The 15,590-nt window shown below is 22.8% G+C and overlaps 2 protein-coding genes and 1 long non-coding RNA gene across 13 annotated transcripts in view; 2 read left to right on the top strand and 1 right to left on the bottom strand.

Moving 5' to 3' along the window:
• Positions 1–12,108, bottom strand: part of LOC725470 (sialin) — a 29,034-nt gene extending 16,926 nt beyond the window's left edge. For 3 of the 7 annotated variants that reach the window (XM_016916976.2, XM_006561356.3, XM_026445835.1), the window contains exons 1-9: positions 8,604–8,713; positions 7,801–8,392; positions 6,542–6,720; positions 5,548–5,775; positions 5,403–5,487; positions 5,126–5,231; positions 4,733–4,994; positions 4,050–4,424; positions 3,040–3,154 (exon numbers count right to left, since the gene is read on the bottom strand). In XM_016916976.2, the coding sequence (XP_016772465.2) occupies positions 3,040–3,154; positions 4,050–4,424; positions 4,733–4,994; positions 5,126–5,231; positions 5,403–5,487; positions 5,548–5,775; positions 6,542–6,720; positions 7,801–7,810 (1,360 nt within the window). In that variant the 5' untranslated portion in view covers positions 7,811–8,392; positions 8,604–8,713. Of the gene's footprint in view, positions 1–2,787; positions 2,834–2,963; positions 3,155–4,049; positions 4,425–4,732; positions 4,995–5,125; positions 5,232–5,402; positions 5,488–5,547; positions 5,776–6,541; positions 6,721–7,800; positions 8,393–8,603; positions 8,714–11,970 lie in introns of those variants that run through there. The other 4 variants (XM_006561357.3, XM_006561355.3, XM_016916977.2 and 1 more) reach the window with 4 other exon arrangements.
• On the top strand, positions 5,095–5,522 carry LOC102653621. Its single transcript, XR_409090.3, has 2 exons — positions 5,095–5,353; positions 5,442–5,522. It is a non-coding gene; the product is annotated as an uncharacterized LOC102653621 (long non-coding RNA).
• On the top strand, positions 11,698–15,013 carry LOC412357 (GA-binding protein subunit beta-1). 5 transcript variants are annotated; one of them, XM_006561362.3, is made up of 8 exons: positions 11,698–12,078; positions 12,473–12,575; positions 12,650–12,808; positions 12,891–13,088; positions 13,193–13,526; positions 13,611–13,886; positions 14,007–14,239; positions 14,325–15,013. In XM_006561362.3, the coding sequence occupies exons 2-8, from the start codon at positions 12,513–12,515 to the stop codon at positions 14,580–14,582; spliced, it is 1,521 nt and encodes a 506-aa protein (XP_006561425.1). In that variant the 5' UTR covers positions 11,698–12,078; positions 12,473–12,512; the 3' UTR covers positions 14,583–15,013. The 5 variants fall into 5 exon arrangements, with proteins under 5 accessions (XP_006561425.1, XP_395818.2, XP_006561424.1 ...); XM_395818.6 differs by having other exon boundaries at positions 11,705–12,078; positions 13,962–14,239; XM_006561361.3 differs by lacking the exon at positions 11,698–12,078 and adding an exon at positions 12,132–12,270 and having other exon boundaries at positions 13,962–14,239.
• The last annotated feature ends 577 nt before the right edge of the window (positions 15,014–15,590 follow it).

Raw genomic sequence — 15,590 nt, 5'->3', positions numbered from 1 at the left:
CGCGCTTTCAACGCTAGTCGCACTATTGTGTTTTTCCGTCTATTTATAATATAAATTTTAAGTGGCAAATTATTGTATACGCATACATATATAGCATATAATCACTTCGTCCACTTAATTTATATTTAACCTTCGAAGTACGTTGATAAGGTGAATCAAAAAAAAAATCGATCAATTGATTTAAACTTATTCAATTTTCGTAATGTAATTAACTTCATTGTCAATTAAATCGACCGAATCAAAAATGGCGACTTATCTATCGGATTACTACGAGGGTTAAAACAAATTTTATTATGCATATTAGTATCCATAATGAACATACAATCGCAATGGATTTCGATTTTTATTCGTTCAAACGAATGATTTTTAAAAAATTCTTTCTCAATAATTTCAGAATTTCGTTAAAAAAATTAATCCTTTAGAATCTTGAATGGGTTATCAAATTGAATTGAATATTTCGCAATATTTTTGTGCAATTTTTTTTCTTACTTTAAATTGTTTAAATTGTTTTTGATATGGTGTTAAATATTTTGGGTATACATAGAATGCTTAAAATAGAAAGATAAAAATTCAACGAGGATAATAACCCCTTAAGAGTTAACGTAAGGGTTGAAAATATTGGGAATACTTGAATTTTAAATAGTCTTCCGATCGTCAAAATTAATCATCAACGTTTTCAATTAAGATCTTGATATTTCAGTTCAAGATTATTGCTTGTGTTTAGCATGAACAACATATTGTCAACAAAATGGGTGCTACCAAAATATTTTCATAATAAGATTTTTCCAATATTAATGAGACTACCTATTTTTATTGAAAAATAAAATTTCATGTATATAAAATATACATTATATAATAAAATGGCTTATTAAAGCTTATTTATTAAATTTACAATTTAGAATAAAATGTTAAATATTACTTGGATTACAAGTATATAATTTCAAAATAAAACAGATTCTTTCTCTATGTTTCCAATTATTGGAAAATATTCTGGTTTCTCCCATAATGAGTAACGCAGTTTCGTTTAGAATTGTAATGTCTACAGGGGAAAAGAAAGCAAAGTGTTGTGTCTAATTATAAGTTACTTCATCGCGGAAAAGAAACTGTGATAATATCTGGGCTTTTCTGTAGTGAAGTAAAAGAAGTGGAGAGATATAGCCATAATATAAAATAAATCAGTTCTGTAGAATTTGATTCTGTTACGAGATAGATCGTTAAGGAACTAATGAATAAACGTAAAAGAAACTAATAATAAAACTTAAAGAGAGAGGAAAATATCGCTGAAATCTTATTAGAAGAAATTGAATGTATAAGTAGTGAAAAGTCTGAAAGTAAAGAACCAAATGTCATTGTAATATTTTTATTTATTAAGAGATACTTTGCGTTTATTTAAATTATCTTTTTTCTCTGAAAAACGACAAATTTGCAAGAATGAATACATACATATATAATATGTATATCAAATATGAAATATATGTTTCACTTTTAATTTTATCAATAATATTCTTTATAATGAGATAACGAATATTTTCTTTTTCTATTTGATATGATTTGGAAGAAAATTTTTATTCGATATTTTATTATATTTATATATAATAATAGAATAATAGAAAAATATATTAAAGATGATAAATCATTTTTTGAAAAAATTTATATAAATATTTGATAAATATATTATATAATTTTGTATTTCTTTGCAATACAATACTGCAAAATTTATATATATGAAATGTTTGAAATTAGATGATTACTTTTGTTTAAATGAAAAATTCTTGTTGTATAAGTTTCATGTAAGAACTCTATGGTATTTCATTGCCGTAAAATCGTTTCAATAAATAGAGGTCCATTGTTCCTATGTTTATTACCATATCTCATGTCCAATTAATATTGGTTTATAATTATCGCAATTCAATTAGAATTGATTTTAATATTTTTAGTTTGATAAATGACTCGAAAACAATTCGTTTAAATTTCTAATGACTAATTGTTTTATTATACTATAGATTTTTTTGTTCTCAATTCTTTACAATATAGAATCGAATTAAAATAGAATGATAATATGGACGAATAATAATTTATATTTGTGATCAATGATATATTTTATACTAAAAATTATTGCTTTTGCATTTATTACAATAAATCCATGATCAAGTAATTTAGATAATTTATCATGGAATTATAAAACACTTAGAATCAAATTCTCATTTAATTTGAATATGATAATAAGAATTTTAGAAGAATTTGATTCTAGGTTCATTTTAATTATCTATATTTATTAAAATAGAAATTCTTCTATTTTTTTTATTTGTATCTATATTTAATTAAATATATAGAATAGATAATAAATGTAATAATTTTATGAATTTTGTCGTTTAATTAAATTATTTTATATTGTATATTCAACAATTATTTTATATTATTGATCGTTATTTATCTTTTTTTTTGTTCTTACATATTTTAATCTAGTTTTTATATTAAAGATTTCGATTTATGTGCAATATACATGTACAAGTTTTATGTCAACAATAAAATATCAATCTTTTGAAATAACATATTTCTATATTATTTGATGTAATTCCATTAAAGTACACAAATAATTATATGTTTCATATTTAATATTAAACGACATAAATTTATCTAAATAAAATATAAAAATACTATATATTTTCTTATACATTTTGATGAAATTATTATTTCATAGAGGATATTTTTATTTTATTTTTAACTTTTAAAAATTTAAAAATTGAAAAATATGAAATTTTTAAAAGTTTTTAAACAATATATTTTCTTTTCATCTTCAGATTTTTCTTCTGATAAAAATTCTTTCAATCAACTGTAAAATTGAGGTAAACGTTATTAATCAAATATATTTTATTTTATTTTATTCGTTTTTTTTTTGTTTATATATATTTCTATTTCTTATTATTTATCTATAACTTTTTCATCTTTCACGTTTTTTCATATTTTCATCTTCTTATTTTATAATCGGCATTGCTATCAATTTCTGCATTTCATGATCGTTCTTTTTGGTTGACTTACCATATTTATTCCATGGTTGCTCCTCTGCCGTTCCAAATATTAAGAATACAATGGTCCCAAGCACAGAAGCACCACCACTTATAAGAAAAACTTTTTGCCATTGCAGTACGGTTTGCTGGAAAAATATATGTATAAATTAATATAAATTATCTTTTGAATCAGAGTTTCAAAAGTTTTATTATATAACTCTTTAAAAAATTTTATTTCTAATTTCTTATACATATATACATATCTATTATAAGCATTTAAAAATGATATCATTTTATCATTTAGCATTGACTTTTCTTATCAATTTCATCTGTAACGCGATATCAATCTATATTTTAATCATTTTTAATAAAATAAAAATCAAATGACAAACATTTTATGTATTGCAAATATATAAAAAGGAAATGATACTTGCAAGCAATTTTAAAAAAGATTTGAGACTCTGATGGATTAATATTATTATTAAAATTTTCAAATAATAAAATAATTTTGATCAAATATTTTAAAATTAAAATGATAAATTAATGTTTTTCTAAAAAATAAAAGAAAGAAGGATTATATTCGTGAAACGTAAGAATAATTGGATAAACAATTTGATTATTCAGAAGTATAATTTTGTTAAAGAAAAAAAATATTTAATGATCGATTATAAAATATATAAAAATTATTTATAAGTTAATTCATTTTACATTTTATTTCAAGCACAATCAGAAATAAAAAAAATTTATAATAAGAAAAAAAAGGAGAAGAGAGAAAAATTAAAAAGATAATATTATATAAACATATTGAAATAATATTTAAAAACTTTATTAATTCATAAAGATGATTTATAAAAGAAGAAAAAAATAAAGAATGAATTTTTAAAACAAAGATTATATTTTAATTTTAAAGAATAGTTTTTGTTCCTTCAAATCTAAATGATTGATATTTCATTCGAGAACTATATGAAATATTATAACGAAATGATTAATAAATTTTTTAATATATTTGTAATTTTTAATTAATACAATAATCATACTTACTTTATTGACTGTCAAAAAACCGGTTACAATTGGTGGGACAAATGCAAGGCTCAATACTATCATCCCAGAAAAGCCAAGATTAATACTAGCAAAATTTGGACTTAAGTCCACAAGGGTTGCTAAAGTACCAGCGGAAAGTGCGCCATTTACAGTTACTCCGGATGTCATGAAAATCGCTGCAAGTACTGGATAATATCCGCAAAAGCTTAATAGGCAGACAAAAATACCTTGCATTCCAAGAGATACAAATACAGCCAATTTTCTAGTATTAGTCACGCTCATTTTCTTATTAGTTATGAGCCAATCACTGAAGACTGAATAATAATATGAGAAAAGCATTCTCAACAAATGTGGAGCTCCAGAAATAATACCAGTCTGCAATTGAATTTATATTAATTACTCTTTTCTAGATAGCAATATGAATATACAATCATATATAAATAAAATTGATAAAATAAAGATCTATGAATTGATAAAAATAAAGATCTGTTTAAATCATAATATGTACGTTGTATTTTATGCGCACTAGATCCATTAGATTTTTGTACATTTAAATTTTCTATAAATATAAAATATAAATTTTTACATCACAAATGTTCCACGAATTTATTATATTAATTCAAACGTTTAGAGAGAGAGGAAAAGTGATTTTAATTTGGAAATTAAGGAAATAATTTCTGTACCATGGTAATATTCCATCCATGAATGACGCTGAAGTAAGTTGGAACGTGCGTTAACAAGGTGAATAAAGCCCATCCTCCACCCGTTTGTGAAATTATTACAACCCAAACTGGAATCGATGTTAATATAGATTTCCAAGGTACTTTTTTTACCTCTTCATCAACCGAATCGGCAATGCTGTCTAAAATATATTTTTTCTCTTCGTCGGATATTCGAGGATGTTGCTGAGGCGTGTCAAACGCGAAGAAGAACCAGAAGCAATACCTTTCAAATTATTTTTCAAAATTTATTTTTTGTAATAAACATAATTTACACAATATACATATAGATCGTGGATAATATATTTTGGATATTTATCCATACGTGTAAATATTTCATATTTAAAATAAAATTACCAAATGACACCGATTAACGATGTTATGTGAAAAGTAGCACCCCAATTGAGTCCTTTAATAATTATTGCGCAAAGTGGATAAGTGATGGCAGCACCTACAGAGCCGCCTAAAGCACGACATATTTAGAAATATTATTACATTATTTTGTCGTGGTCATTTTTCAAATCTTTCTCTCAAAATTTTTCAAATTTTAATAATCAATTATTAATTATTAATTATCGACGGATGGTACGTATATTAAATAAATATAATAATAAAATTATTCCAGGTACTTTACCCAAATAAGAACTAACAAATCTACTTCTCTCGTTTGGAGGAATCCATTTGGCAGTCATATTGTGCATAGAAGGCCACACAACACCCTAAATAAATCATCCATGATTCCATTCTCTCAAAATATATGCATTTTATTATTTACTCACTGCGAAAAAACCTTGAAGAATTCGTAAAACCACGAGAACGTAAAGCTGATATGTTGCAATCGGGATGATGAAGCCAATAATAGCTGGTAACAAATTTCCCATTCCAAAAACAATTTTCGTACCGTAATGTCTTGCTAGAAACCCACCGGGAATTTGCGTTGTCCAATGTAACCAGAAGTAAGATCCCAAAGCTAAATTCTGTTCGTTTTCGTTCCATGCAAATCTATCCTGAAAATAAAATTAACTGTATAATATAATAATATGTAATATAATATAATGTAATAATTCATTACATTTATAATTATTTATAACTATTTATATATAATTATTTATATTAATAAAATTAAAAAAAGAGTTCTGTATTGAGAATATATTTTCACTATGAAAAGAATGTTAAATAAATAAAAAAAATTATAGCTTGATATTGTGTATACAATAAGAGAATATAAAAAAAGAATGTAATATAAATAATTATATTCCAATAATTTCGATATTCCAATATTCCAATAATAAATATTTTAACATGTATTGAATATTGAATATTGAAAATATAAAATATATTGCTCATTGAAATATTTGAAGGCTTTTTCATTTCTTAATTTATTATTATTGATAATTGTTAATGATAATTTTTTAAATTTAAGTTTGATATAATTATACAAAAAAAAAAGCAAAATTTTAAATTATAAAGGAATCAGAATTTAATGCTTTATTATCTTTATTATTTAATGCCTATTTTATTAAAAAAATTTTCATGCAAAATTGTATTCAAAACTATATAAAAAACTAAAATTTTGAAAATTGATTTCATTTCTTCAAAAAGATTTTTCATCAACAAAAAAAATTTCTTTTGTAATCATTCCTTCATTATTGCTTTATATGTGCACAAATTTAAATCAAAATATTTTAGATTAGATGAATTTATCTATGAAATAATGTTGAAATATTTTTATTAATCATATGTTAACGTAGAAAAATATAAAAATATATTTACTTTATATTCCAAAATTGAAATATTCGGGGATATCGTGGTCATACCATTTGCAGATGTTTCAGGAGGTATTACCATTGACACAATTGTTAAATGCAAGTTTAATCTCAACATATAATTGATGGCGAAACCACAAAAAACGAGGTACCAAAGCACGCCCCGACATGTAAACAGTTCTCTTCCTTGAAGATATTTAATTTTAAACACAATAATTTCTTTAAATCAACAAATTTTTATTATTATTTATGTCATGAATTATTATTTAGAAATTATTTTTATGCACAACATAATGATAAATGGAAAATAACATAAGATATTTGAAATAAAAAAAATTTGAAATAAAAAAAACTAATAGAATATAGAGAGATAATTTAGAAATCTAAAGTTTGTAGCTTGACCAAAAAGCAAACTATTAAAAACTATAACATTTTGTGCATAAATATTAATATCATTTATTGAACGATAATAAGACTTGCTATATTTTATTTTATTTTAAGTATAATTTATTTATTGTATATTTTAATTTATGTTTAAATAGAGAATTTGGCATCAGTTAAAAACGATGATATTATTTCTTATCCAATAATAATTAAACTATAATTTAAAAATGAACTTATGAAAATAAGACAATAATAAATTAACTTAATAATATTTTTTTTTTGCTACAATCAATGTCAAGGATCAAAAAAAGGATGAAAAAATGCATAATATCAAATGATCAATACTTGAATCCATCTCATATTTTTAATTTAACATTTCACGATTAATTTATTATAATTAAAAAAAAAATGAAAAGAAAATAAACGGATTATCTCGGAGAAGTTGAAGATCTAAAAGAAATAAATCAATTATTCTATGCAATTATATTAACATTTAATATTCGAACACTATATGTATATTTGTATACTATACAATCAATTCATAATAAAAAGGAAAACTCAGATTATTTTTCACAAGAAAGTCATTGACTCTTCAATAATTATAAAATTCTTCCAATCTTTTCGACAAGGAATCTATTAGTAACTTATTTTATTCTTCATAATGTAATTTTAAAAAATAAAAAAATTATTAAATTTATAATCATTAATTTGTTGTACATTTTGATAAAATTCAAACTATCCGAATATTTATAAACGATAGTGTACATAGTGCAATTTCAATTAGCAATTTCAATTCGTTAATTCGCCAAACTTCGCACTGTTCAATTACTCGACATTATTTAATTTTGAATGATTCGCAACTCTTAAGCAAAATTTACTCACTTTCAGCCATCTCGTTCCTTCTTGCAAGTAACCACTCTCACGAATGAATACTGAAACTCACGTTTCTTATATCCACGTTTAAAATACAAATTCGAGAGATCTTTGAGAGATCGTGTTTATCTGTATGTCAATACAAAATGAAACATGTACGTATATTATATTTAATATCGTTAAGAATATTGAAACGATATTTCGAATCAATATATACACCGTTCCCCGTGAGAATAATTTCTAACAATTCTAATCTCATTGATTTTGATGTAAAAGTCTCGCGTTACAGAAACATCACAATACATTGACAGATTTTGTCCGATGTTTCAATGCGCATTCATGATGTGTGTGTTATTCAACCAGAATTGCAGAGCGATTATTGCGAGACTGCTCTTCAATTACGTTTTCGCGCGTATCTCGAGAAAAATGAATCCCTTCTGAATTGAATTCTCTTCTGTACTCCTCGTGATAATGATAATTACGCTGCATTTACGTCCCTTTTCTTCGAATTTCTCTCCTTCTTTCACCGTGATTCGTGAAAAAAACTCTATCATTTGTCGATCGTTCGATCTATTGTATATGTCATTCGATGAAATCATCCCTTCGAAAATAATAATAAATTAACTGGATTAAATTCTCTCTGGTAAAAAATTTTAATTATTAAGAATTATAATTATCGATTAATCGATAATGTTATATTCTCGATTAAAATAATGTAATGAAATTTAAATTGAAAGTATATATAAAATATTATTATTCTAATAGCATTCATTCGTATCTTATTAATTAATAATAATTATAATCCAACTTACCAATGCATCGTTAAATACACGGTTATATATTTGTGCAAATCATAATGAAATAAATTTTTTTTAGAAAACGAATCTTTATGTGTTTTTGACAGAACACATAAAACAATAAAGATAAAAAGAAAATGATAAAATTTATTTCGAAATATATTATATTATATTCGAAATATATATATAAATACTTAATATCAAAATTTATTTTCATTTTTATTATTATTCTTCTTTATAATATTATATCTCTGTTTAAACAGTTTTTAATTTAATACTCAATCTACTTACGTACTTTTATTCTTTCCTTTGATCCAATAAACTTTCAGAATTAATTTAATCGATAAGTTAGACAACGATCAAAAAATTTTTATCAGCGCCATCTCGTGTTTGAATCATTAAAACTCCGATTTGTTATTAATATAACAGAGTATATAAGAAGATAAGATAGATTTTGAAGTTATAGATAAGGAAAGAAACATTATGCGAAAAAGATAGAAAGTCCGTCATTGAAAATTTTAGAACTTTTAAACTATTATCTTGAAACTAAAACTTGAGAAAAATTTTTTGTTTCAACTTTAACGAAATTATTTTCAATGAATTAATTTTTAATAAAATTCTTGTTAATTAATTATTAAAAAATATTTATTAATGTATCATATAGGGATTGACATTATTAATATATAATATTATTAATATACGAATAACTTTTTCGTTAATTTTTCATTAATATGTGATTTATTTCTGAATATAATTATATATATTTGAAATATTGTTTTCATCATTACATTTGTAAATTTTATTTATAATTTTGTTATTTAAATGAATAAACTAATTGTTTATTATTTATATATTTATTAAATATATAATATGATATTAAATATATAATATAAAATATGAATATTAATAATAATGAAATTCATTATTATTAATAATGAAGAGAGATAAAGGAGAAAAAGATGACAAAAGATGAACGAAAGAATAACAAAGAAGAGAGAAAAAAACGCAAAAAGAAGAAAAAAATATGGACATGAAAAAACAAAAAGAAAAACATGACAAAGAAAAAAGATAAAAAAAGAAAAAAGAAGAAATATGACAGAAAAAATAAGAAGAGAATGATAAAGAATAGAAGAATAAAGAAGGATGAAGGATAACAAAAGAAAAAGAAAAAAAGAATAATATAAGAGATAAAGATGAGAATGACAAAAAAATCAAATGAGAAGAAAAAAATGACAAAGGAAGAAATAATAAGAATGAAAGTACAAAGAAGGAATAAACTGATAAAACAGAATGATAAAGAACATAGAAAAATTGGAGAAAAGGAAAATGATAAAAGAAGGAAGGAGAAATTATAATAAGAAAGCGAAAAGGAATTGATAAAAGAGAGTAAGAAAAGGATAAAAACGATAAAGAAAGAAAGAGAAAGAAATAGGAGAATAAAAGAAGAATAAAATATTTTTTGATAACTCATGAATAAAGGTATAACGAAAGTTTTTGCGAAGAAAAATGTTGCCTAAAATTATCTCCGGAATTAATTGGTATTCCTATATTTTTTAACATTCTGTATACAGAAAATAATTTATAAAAATATGCACATATAAAATATAAAGAGTTCTTGTGGTATATACATATAATATAATAAAAATATATATAATATATTAAAAAATTCTATAAAAAAATTTTCTAAAAATTTTCTAATTTAATATATATAATATTATAATAACTAATTTATACATAAAATATATTTTCAATAAATTATATAGAATATATTTTTATATAAAAATTTGATCGAATAATAAATACATATAAAATATATTATTTGTATTTTTAATTATTAGAATAAACAAAAATGGCAATAAAAATTTTTAAAATATTATATATAAAACTGTTATTTGAATATATTATAAATTTTACATTACAAATATACATAAGAGAAAATAATAAAAAAAATAAGAATTTATCATAATGCCATCTATTGAGTATCAAAGATATCTCATCACAAGCTGGATAACATAGAGAAAAAATTGAGCATTATTACTATTTTTGTCTTTTTTTCATTATTTCCTTTATCTATACTTACTTTTGGTAATACAAAATAATAATTAAATAAACTTCATTATTTTTTTTTTAAACTATATTTGAATTTTTGATATGAAAAATGTAAATGTTACATTCTCGACTTTAGAATATATGTCAAGGATATATAAAATCATCAACAAAAAAATTAAATGTTAGATCTTTTCTGTATCTTGTCTCTTATTTAAAAAATTCTATGAAAAAATTTTCTAAAATAAAGTATCTATTCTATAATTTATTTATGGATTCATTATTATATATTACTGCTTTGATATCTTTGTGATACTAAATCCGTAAAAAAAGAATATGAAATAAAAATATAAAAAGAAAAATAAATTGTCGCAAAAAACATAAAAATTACAAATTATAAAAGCCAAAAAAATACAATTTTAGATAAAGAATAAAAAATTATCATTTTTATATATATACTAAATAAACTATATATATATATATACTATATAACTATATATATATATATATATATATATATATATATATATATATATACTATATAACTATATATATATATATATATATATATATATATATATACTAAATAAACTAATTTATATATATACATATATATAACTCTTATATTTTAATTATATGTGAAAAATTAAAAACGATATAAAAATAAATAAAATGATTGATTACATATTTTATAAACTATTTTATAACTACTTATTATTTATTTTTGCGATATATACAATTTAAATTTTATATTTGTATTTAATTATTTAGCTATATAAAATTAAAAATAGAAAAAATTCATATATAGAATTCATATTATAATTCACATGTAAAATATACATATAAATATTATATTATATAAATATTTATTCATTACAATAAATCATTTTATTTTTTTTAATCTAATATTTTGATTTAATACAATTTATTTACATATATATTAATAAATGCTAAAAATTCTAACAAATATGCAATTATTATTTTTTTTATATATATATTAATTTAAATTAATTAAATACATTCTAAACACACGAGAAAAATTTTATAATGTAACCTAATCTTACTAGAATTTAATATACCTAACCTTTAATATAATATGATTTCCACATGTTCCACAATGTGGCGCTGTAATATACTTTGTTATTTAACATATTTAACTACTATCCAGTATTATTTCAAATAAAGCAATTAAAATGCAATAAAAATAATAAAAATTTAACATAAAAAAAACTTTTAATTACAGAAATATATCTATCGACATCAAAAATTATTCACAGTAATGATAAAATTATATTAGGAATGGCGCCAAGGTGTCGCCATTTTCATAAAACTTTACCAAGCAGTAAATCGAGAAGGCTGAGGGGAGGAACAATTCCTCAAAGTGAGTGTGTGCATCCGAAAATTCTTGGAAAAATTGCTAAAAAGCAAGAATAATGTATTGGTCGTAAGTATATCTTCCTTCAATGTTATTTTCAATTAACTTGAATCGCTTTTGGGCACAAAACACGGGGCCTATGGCATGGGACTTCCGTTTAATGAACAGGAACAGGAAGTTCCTCACAATCTGAAATGGCAAAATAAAAACATCCTGTACTGAAGAAAATTTTGAAAAATATACAGCTACATTTCTGAACAAGTAGGCAAAAACGAATAAATCGTGTTAATTCTATTGAATTAAATTTTAAATTTTAATTTTGCGACCTACTTTCGATCCCGGTACTTCAAGGTCGAACAACACTGACGAATTACTGAGTGAAAAATGGAATGGTCACAGCTAGCCCTTTTTATTTTTAAACAAGTCCCAATGATATCAATTATTATGGATCATTTGATTTTAGTGTGCATCAAAAAGAAGGGGATTGAGTTGAATATACAAAAATGCAAGCTGAAAGTATTTGCACTAATGATATTGAGGGTCTGGACTCAGACACCCTTATTCCTGTATGTACAATTTTTTGATTGTATTTTATATTTCATTCTTCAGACACATTGATTTATCTATAGATATTTCATAGGTTGAAATTCTTTCCTGTGATGTATCTCATCGAGCACGTTCTCAAGATGCCTTATCAATAGTGGAATTAGGAAAGCAATTACTTTTTAGTGCAAAATTTGGAGACACTGATACCGTTCGTGATCTAATGTGCAGAGGAGCACCATTTACTACAGATTGGGTATATGTTTTTATTATAATCAATTTTATATTTATTTATAATATCATATTATCATATCAATAATGATATTATTATTTAATAGTTGGGTACAAGCGCATTACATTTCGCTGCACAAAATAATCATACAGAAACTGCAGAGGTTTTACTTAGAGCAGGAATTTCAAGAGATGCAAGAACAAAAGTGGATAGAACACCTTTACATATGGCTGCATATGAAGGTCATCATCAGATGACACAATTACTTCTTAATTATGGTGCAGATGTTGATAGTAGAGATATGGTAATTAAAATAAAATTAATATAAATAAATTTTATCTATAATATAAATAATTATATATTTTTATCTTCTTATAATATAAATAATATAAAAAAAATTAATTACAGTTAAAAATGACACCTTTACATTGGGCAGTAGAAAGAGAACATGTAGAAGTAATGCATGTTTTATTAGAACATGGAGCAGATGCAAACGCAACTAGTAAATTTGACAAAACACCTATTAGTCTTGCATTAGAACATGATAGATTAGATTTAGTAGACATATTACAACAAGAAAGAGAAATTGTAGGTATTAGAGCACATCAACAAAATCAAGCAAATTCAGCAGAACTTGAAGTAGCAACCCATAATTTAATACAATTAGAAGCTGAAAGAGAAGAACAACAAAAATTTGAACTTCCACAACAAGAATCACAACCAAGAAGAAAAGTTACACAAGGTGCATTATTTTATATTTGAATTATTAATTTTTTAATTTTTATATTAAAAACTGATTAATCATTATCTTTTATTAAATATTCAGTGCAAATGGGAAAAAAACCACGAATGATCTTTCAACAAATTCATGTTGGAACAAATGTTGATGTTGAACGCGAAAAAGAAATAGAAGGTGTAGATGAAATAACTGATGTGAATAATATTAATAATACTAAAAAACGTAAAGATATTACAGCTATTGGAGGAGTAAACAAACAATTTAGATTACTAGAAGCACATGGAATTACAATGATACCTGTAGATAATGAATCATCTATTGTTGAAAATGCTATGGAAAGTGGAAGAACAGTCGTTTTAACTGGTATAAAATATTTTAATGAAATATACATTTTGCTGTTTATATTTATCGATATCGGTTATTTATTTATTTTTACAGAGGCAGGTAAGCTTGCCCTAAACTTAACAAGAAATTCTTCAATAGGAATGAAACGACTTCATGTTGCTGGGAAAAAAGGGACTCCTAGAAAAGTGATAGCAATTAGAGCAGATCAAATTTTAAGTCAAAATACACCTACTCTTACATCCAGAGGACCTAATATATTAAAAAGATCTTCTGTAGATAATAAAGCTGGAAAATTGTTCATTTCTTCTATTTCTACTACAACGCCTGTATCAACACTTACACAATCTAAAAACATAATATCTTCATCAGAGGTATAAAATCAAACATGAATTAAAAATATTAAAATTAATATATGTTTCTTATTTTTAATATATTAATATTTAATGATTTTAACAGAATAAAATCATTAATTCTCCTGCAAAAATGACAGAACCAATAATTTTACAATTAGATGATGATATAGAAGAAATTACTGAAGATGATACAACACATAATAATGAACCAGTTATGGATATTGCTTTATTGAATAGACAATTAGCAGAAGCACGAAGACAAGCAGCTGAATATCGTAAGCGGCTTCAAAAAAAAGAAGAAGAGGCTGAAATATATAAACAACAACTTAAAAATATCACAGCGCAAAGAGTATCTAAGTGATTTTATATGAATATACATTTTGTGAATTAAGCTTCATTTTTCAAACAGCCCTGCTTTTTCTACAAAAAAGAATTTTCTTCAGCTTTTCAGCTTTGTAAAAGAGCTCAATATTTAAAAAATTGTACTTTATTTTAATATATTTTCTTTCATCATTATCTCATCTCAAAGCATTATAATGGTATTTATGCGAGCTTTTCATTACTAACTGCTTACTTATGTATAGATTATTTTACGAATCTACAAAATTCATTAACTATATATTATAATACTCTTGATTTATATCAGAAAAATTGAGTTATTTGTTTAACAGGGCATAATCCTATATTTAATGTATGTATGCTTTCTAGAAGCTGCATACAGTGTGTATCTGTGAGTGCATATGTGCGACTGAGTATGATTTATGCAATAAACAAATATTTTTTAAAAATAAATGTAGATATATATAAAATATTAATTTGCTTTCCACATAATCTTTCACATAAAAAATTGATAGTTACTATTATTTTCAAAATAATCTTTTATATTAATTAAATTAATATAAATTAAAAATTTATCATATTAATGAAATAGAGATATTTATTATTTCAATTATTTTTATTATAATATATATATATATATATATATATATATATATATATATATATATATATATATATATAATATTATATATAATATATATAATATTATAATATATAAAATACAAGTAAATATTTTTTTTATTTTTGAAATGAAATAATTTTTCTTTTTAAGCAATATCAAAAAAAAAATAATATAAAAATTAAATAATAAATGGTATAGAAAAATGCGTGTTTTTACATTATATATGATCTATTTTGTATATAGTGAATTTTTATATATACTGTAAAATTGCATAATATTTACAAAATGATTATATTATAATGTCGTTAAAACTATGAAAAATAATTAGACGATTTCTATAAAAATTAATAATTTATATAGAATAAAATTTGAAATAATGGATATTTCTTATTATAAAATAGATATAAT

The sequence above is a fragment of the Apis mellifera genome, linkage group LG16, assembly GCF_003254395.2.
Source record: "Apis mellifera strain DH4 linkage group LG16, Amel_HAv3.1, whole genome shotgun sequence".
NCBI lineage: Eukaryota > Metazoa > Arthropoda > Insecta > Hymenoptera > Apidae > Apis > Apis mellifera.
The sequence above is the reverse complement of the archived record's forward strand: the minus strand, read 5'-3'. Positions and strand labels throughout refer to the sequence as shown.

Coding starts and splice junctions, on each gene's coding strand:
- LOC412357 (XM_395818.6), top strand. CDS start 12,513: ATGCAAGCTGAAAGTATTTGCACTAATGATATTGAGGGTCTGGACTCA. Junction 12,576..12,649: donor ACTCAGACACCCTTATTCCT/GTATGTACAATT, acceptor GATATTTCATAG/GTTGAAATTCTTTCCTGTGA. Junction 12,809..12,890: donor CACCATTTACTACAGATTGG/GTATATGTTTTT, acceptor ATTATTTAATAG/TTGGGTACAAGCGCATTACA.